Below are 6,000 nucleotides of genomic sequence, written 5' to 3' on the forward strand. Positions count from 1 at the left end.
AACAAAACTTTCTAGCATATAGAAAGGACATCTTTTACACTGGAATTTTCTCTTACATCTGTTTAAGGCACTTATTTATTTGTTTATTTTTCTATTTAGAAACAGAATCTCACTATATTGCTTAGGCTGGTCTTAAACTCCTGGATTCAAGCAATCCTCCTGCCTCAGCATCCCAAGCAGCTGGGACTATCAGCATGTGCCACTGTGCTCAGCTTCACTTATTTTTAACAATTCTGCTTGGCTTGCTTATAAAAATGAGGCATTAAATACCTAGTCACCATTTTATTTTTTATTTTTGACACATTTTGTAATATACAGGTAACATAAGCTTATTTTATCAGTTAACTTAGGTAGGAAAAGTCATACATCTATATTTTATTTAACACTAAAAACTCTGAATATACACTTGTTTTAATAAAGTAATATTCTTAACCTACCAAAAATTTCCCAAGTCATAAGTACTAAAAATACTTTCAGGTGAGCTCCCATTTTTTTGAAAGAATACTTCATTTATATAACCATTTATTTTACTTAAAGCCAATTAAATCAAGGTCTTTTATAATTTAATTTTATGATATTATGGATAAAACAGAAAATATCACATATATTATTTAAACATACACAAATATACTGTCAGAAACAGATTTTATAGCTCTCATTCTAAAATGTTAGCCATATGTCAGTTGCAATAATACAAGTTCACTAATTTATTAAAGAATAAAAAAAAAGAATTAAGATGTGTTATGTGCACATACAAATCCCCCACCATGAGTACGATCATTATGTACTGCAAACATGTACTAATAAAAAATGTTAAGTTAAAAAATATATTAGGGTCTGAATTGTATTTCTGGCCAATGGAACAATATTTCTTGCCCATATGGCAAATGTGTTTAGTATTATTTATGAAAAATACTCTAACAATTTTTCTAACAATGTTTTGCCTTCTCTGAGGAACCTCTTGTCGAGACCGTCTTTGATTCACTTCATCCTTTAGATGCCTCTGAAAACCAGTTAAAGAATTCATCTCATGCTTTCATGATGTCTTGGACACTTTCATGTCTAAAACATTTCCTAGGTGTGGTGACATTTGATGGATGTTCCTTCTAAAGAGGTAAAAATAAATAAAAATTTGATGCCTAAAAAGGGGTAAACACTGCCACCTGCCTCACAAGCACAAGGTGCTGAGTTCGATCCTTGGTACCAAAAAAAGTGGGGGTGGGGGGAGTACACAGTAGAACTAAGATGACTCCTAAAAGGAGATGATCTTCCCTTCGCTGTGCCTACCATGGTAGATAAAAAAGAAAAGAATTCCAAAGAACAGATGGCTAGAATGTGACCACACTTAGTGAATGGGAAGAAAAGTACAAGTCATGAAAGGGTAAAAACTTACCAGACCTAAAAATCTTGGAGAGGAGGGGAAATTGAGCAAAATGAGGGCTATCAATATCATCAATATGAGAGAACTGATCTGCCTAAAACTTTCCCTATTTTGACTCAGGAGGTCTGGTTTTATTTCTCCTTACTTTAAAAAAATTTGGGTTTGGGGGTTTTTGCTTATATTTAATTTTTATTTCTATTAGTACATTTTGTAGCACAAGATGCTTACATTCATCGTGGGGAGTTAGTACATGTACATTACACATCTTTTTTTTTTTTTAATCGAACTCAGGATCTTGTACTTGTGAGGTAGGCACAGTACCACTGAGCTAAATAAATCCCCTGCCTTACCTTACACATTGTAAATCTTTTTACATCCCTTTCCTTCCCCTCCCTCTCACTTTTTTCCACCTCTTGATTCCTTTCACATTTAAGAAAGATCTATCTTCCTACTTCCTATTATCTATCTTTCATTTGGTTCTTTAATTATAATTTGGGTTTCTCATATAAGAGAAGCCATATGATATCCAAGCTTGCACGACTAATTTATTTCCCTCAATATCATGGTCTTAACATGCATCTATTTTACTACAAATGACTCAAGTTTATCCTCCCTTGTGGCTGAGTAGTACTCCATTGTGTGTAAATACCACATTTCCTTCCAAATTTAGCTATTATGAGTTGTGCTGCTATAAACGTGGACCTGAATGGATCACTGTAGTATGATGTCTTAACTGTTTCTAGAAGATACCTAGAAGGAGAATATCTGCATCCAAGAGAATATCTAGTTTTAGTTTGTGGAAGAAACTCCATACTGATTTCCATAGGGGTTGTAAAAATTTACATTCCCACCGACAAAGTAATTAAGGTTTTAAGCCTCTTCTTCTAAGGTTGGAGGAGGAAGACGCTTAGCATTGTTCTCCAATGAAGAATGTTCCAACAACTGCAGTTCTGTGTTAATCATAAGGCATCCTGAAAGTAACCTGTAAGGTCCCAGAGCCAGGGCACAGCCAAGTTTTGCAGAGCCTAAAGCTGACAGATTTTGGAGGACCCCCTTTAGGACAATGAATACAACAACGACAAAAGCCTCACTTCTGCAGATCTTCGGTGAGACGCCAACTTGCAGTGAGATGTGATCGTGGGAACCTTCCAGGGCCCTGAACAGGACACATAAAGTGAGGTTCCTAGAAGCACACGCTTTCTTAATCTCAGGGTGGGTCTGGGGTGGGGACAGAGGAAGAGCACGGCCTCTCCCTGAGTTGCTTCCTGCTCTTCTGGGGAGGGAAGCTGGCACTGGCCCGGTTCCAGCTGATGAGGAGACACCTTTCGCCTCCTTTGAGGTCCCGAGTCCCCGTGTTAAGCTGGTCAGAGTGAGGCGCCAGACCCCAGCCCTTCTTACCCTCGCCCCCTTCTCTCAGGGATCCCTTGCCCAAGTCTGTGCCCTGTGTGTTTGTCCACAGGGCGTCAGCTGCATCCTCAGACTACAGTGTGCAGCCGTCTCACCTGCCACCCTGTCCACCTCTGTGCTCCCCGAAACTTTCCCTTCTCCAAGGAGAGGGTTTCCGGCTGCCCGGGGAGCAGTGTGAGTGCAACAGCTTCGTGGTGGGATCCTCTCTCCGGGGCTCTCTGTCTACGTCCCTGGCCAGCGTGGGCTCCCTTCTGCTGCCTCTTTACCCTTCCAAACGCTGGTGTCTCCATCTCGCTTCGGCCTGCTCCTGCCCTCAGAAGAAACGGCTTTCTGACTGGCTCACAGCTCTTGCAGATGGCTGGGTCTCTGACGCCCTCGGGTCCTCTCTCACTGAGTGCTCCAGTCTCCAGAAGCGTGCAGGGCTGGGGAGGCTCAGTGGTAGCGCATTTGCCCAGCACGCCCCAGGCACCGCCTTCGACCCCAGCACTGACCAAGCACAGAGAGAAACAAGGGCTGGGGATGTAACTCAGTGGTCCATACCTTGCATAGCACGTGTGAGGCACCAGGTCCCGTCCCAGTGAGGAAAAGCAAAATAAAAGCGAATAGAGAGTCACTGGCACCTCTCCCAGCTACCACCGATTTCGTGGCAGTTGCTCCCCTGCGGCCCCCGACGAAGATGTGCACCTCGGCCTTGGTTCCTGAGAGAATCGTGCACACAGGACGTCATCGATGCAGTGGACGTCACCACAGGAGTGGAAGGATGCAGTGGTTGTCACCACAGCAAAACCCAGACCCCTGAAAGTCATATTTCAGTAATGTTCGCGTCTCACAACTACCTTGGGAACTCCTCCCTGGCCCTTTTCCTCTGGACTTAAGCCCTGGTGAGACCGATGGCCCCATCCTGCCTCCCACCCCACCAGCAACCTCTTATTTTCTCAGGAGACGGAAGTAGCTTCCTTCTGTTTTGGTTGTTTTGCTTTGTACTGGGGATTGAACCCAGAACCTTGTTGTCTCCGTTTTCTAAAAAGAAAAAAAGCCAGAGAAGTGATCCTGCTACGCTTGATGCGGATCTAAACTAAAGAGGAAGAGAGGCTCTCACCACTGTGCACCAAGGAGCCCTCTGTCTTTCCCAGCTCGCACCACTCCCACCGCAGGCTCAGGCGCGCACTGACCCGGAGCAGATCCAGTCCTCCTGGGTGCCCGCCCACTTCCTCCTCCATCCCCTCACTCCTTCCTCTGGGCCCCCACAGCGTTCCTCCTTGCTCTGCCTTCCCGCACGCGCGTGGCCAGGAACGCTGCGAGCGATGAAACAGGCAAGGACAACAGAGTGACAGATAAAAGGCGTCCTTGCACCTGGGAGGTTTATTTGGGAACACCGGACAGAAAGCCACACTCTGGATTCCAGAACATTTCAAGCGCCTGAAACTCATCCCAGAGGACAAAGCACAAAGAAGCCTCTGTACCTAGACACCTCCATTCTGCAGCTCATCCTCCTCCCTGAGCCTCTCCAGCTCTTCACTGCTGGCTTCGGTGGGACACGTCTTGTACGTGGCCCCTGCGCAGCCCATCCAGGAAGGGTAGTGACGAAACCAGAGGCTGCAGAGGCCATAGATAGCAGCCAGCAGGACAGCCATTAAGCCCAGGTGCCAGCAGAAGAAGGTGGTCAGGAAGGCCATGTCCGTGGGGTTGTTGGTCCGCCAGGGCTGTCCGGAGGGAGGAGTGTACAACACCACACACAGCTGCAGCAGCCAGCTGCTGAGCACCAGCCCCATCCAGGTCTTGAACACCCAGACTGGGGGCTGGTCTGGGACCCAGACTTCGATGTTGAGCATCAGGGCTACCAGGAAGGTGGGCACCATGAACAGGATGTGCACTCGGATCTCCAGGGTGCTCCTGTTCTCAATGTGGGCAGCCATCAGCAGCACCACCACGTAGAAGGCCAGGGCCTCGGCTGCCCGCTCCAACTTCACATTCTGCCGGGCCAGATAACCTCTGGCTGACGATGTCCACCACCCCACTGAACATAAAGAAGGAGTACATGGTGATGTGCTGCCAGCTGTCCTTGAACAAAAACGGCCGCTGAGGGTCGCCCCAGTCTACCAGCCTCGTCCGGTTTGCCCCTGGGGGGTAGAAGAGCTCACCTAAGATGCCAGTAAAAGTGAAAAACACCTTCAACATTCCCTCCAGTGGTACCCAGTGCCACAGACTGCGTCCTCGCTTCTCCCTTGGGGGCAGAGTGGGTTTGAAGGACCTCTGTCCCCATAGCAGGGCCAGGGATAGTAACACTGAATAGTACAGTGCCAAGAGGAGTAAGAACACTTCTGGAAGCAAGTGTCCAGCGAGAGTTCCCATGGCTGGTACGGGTGGAGACCGGCAGGAGCAGAGGGAACTGGCAGATGAGCAGGGCCACACCGGACTGTCTTCCTCCCAAGCCTCTGAGAGGCAGAGATAGCCCTGAAAGCCACGCCCCCACCTCCCACACAAAGGAAGGAGGATCTGCCTGCCTCTCCCAGGGTGCGGTCTCCACGCATGCCAGAGCTCCTGCTCCTCCTTACTAAGATTGGCTGGGCCTGGGTTAGAGTTTTCTCACAGCTGCCTCCACACTGGGTGAGCAGGATAAAGAGGGCTGTGGTAGAGCTGGACAGCTAGCCAACCCTCTCAGAAGGACTGGTGAAAGGCATATTACATACGATTTTCTCATTTCAGTTCTTCAACTGAGGGATTGAGGGAAGTCATTACACAGATTTTACAGGTGAAAGCCCTAAGGCTCAGAGGGGTGACAGGTCATGCATGTGGTGGCACAGCTAGCTGCTCGCCCAGTAGAGTCAGGGTGTGGACCCAGATCTACTCATTTTCAAAGTCCAGGGTTTAGTTAGGCATGGTAGCACACACCTGCAACCCCAGCACTCCAGAGGCTGAGGCCGGAGGAACCGAGTTCAAGGCCAGCCTGAATTACATGTCAAAACAAACAAACAGACACAAATAATTATAAAGGTCCAGAGTTTACAGCAAAACAACTGAAATTCATCTGTAACACTAGCAGTTCATGGGACTACAGGCAAGCCAGACACTTGCTTCTAGGAGTGTTCTTCCTCCTCTTCTAGAGCCTCACTTTCTTATCTTGTTAATTGGGAATAATTATTTGATAGGTTTGTCATAAAGGTTAAATAGTATAATGTATGCTAAGTGTCTGATGCATAGTAAATACTCAA

At 46.9% G+C, this 6,000-nt stretch overlaps 1 protein-coding gene across 1 annotated transcript; it reads right to left on the reverse strand.

Annotated features, from left to right (window-relative positions):
• Positions 1 to 2,104: 2,104 nt before the first annotated feature.
• LOC104862328 (transmembrane epididymal protein 1A-like) lies at positions 2,105 to 5,220 on the reverse strand. Its single transcript, XM_010624241.2, is given in 2 exon segments — positions 2,105 to 4,764; positions 4,766 to 5,220. Coding segments are annotated over 2 exon segments (888 nt in total). The 5' UTR covers positions 5,141 to 5,220; the 3' UTR covers positions 2,105 to 4,251.
• Between the last annotated feature and the right edge of the window lie 780 nt (positions 5,221 to 6,000).

The sequence above is a fragment of the Fukomys damarensis genome, unplaced genomic scaffold, assembly GCF_012274545.1.
Source record: "Fukomys damarensis isolate Sample0158 unplaced genomic scaffold, DMR_v1.0_HiC HiC_scaffold_12, whole genome shotgun sequence".
Lineage (NCBI taxonomy): Eukaryota > Metazoa > Chordata > Mammalia > Rodentia > Bathyergidae > Fukomys > Fukomys damarensis.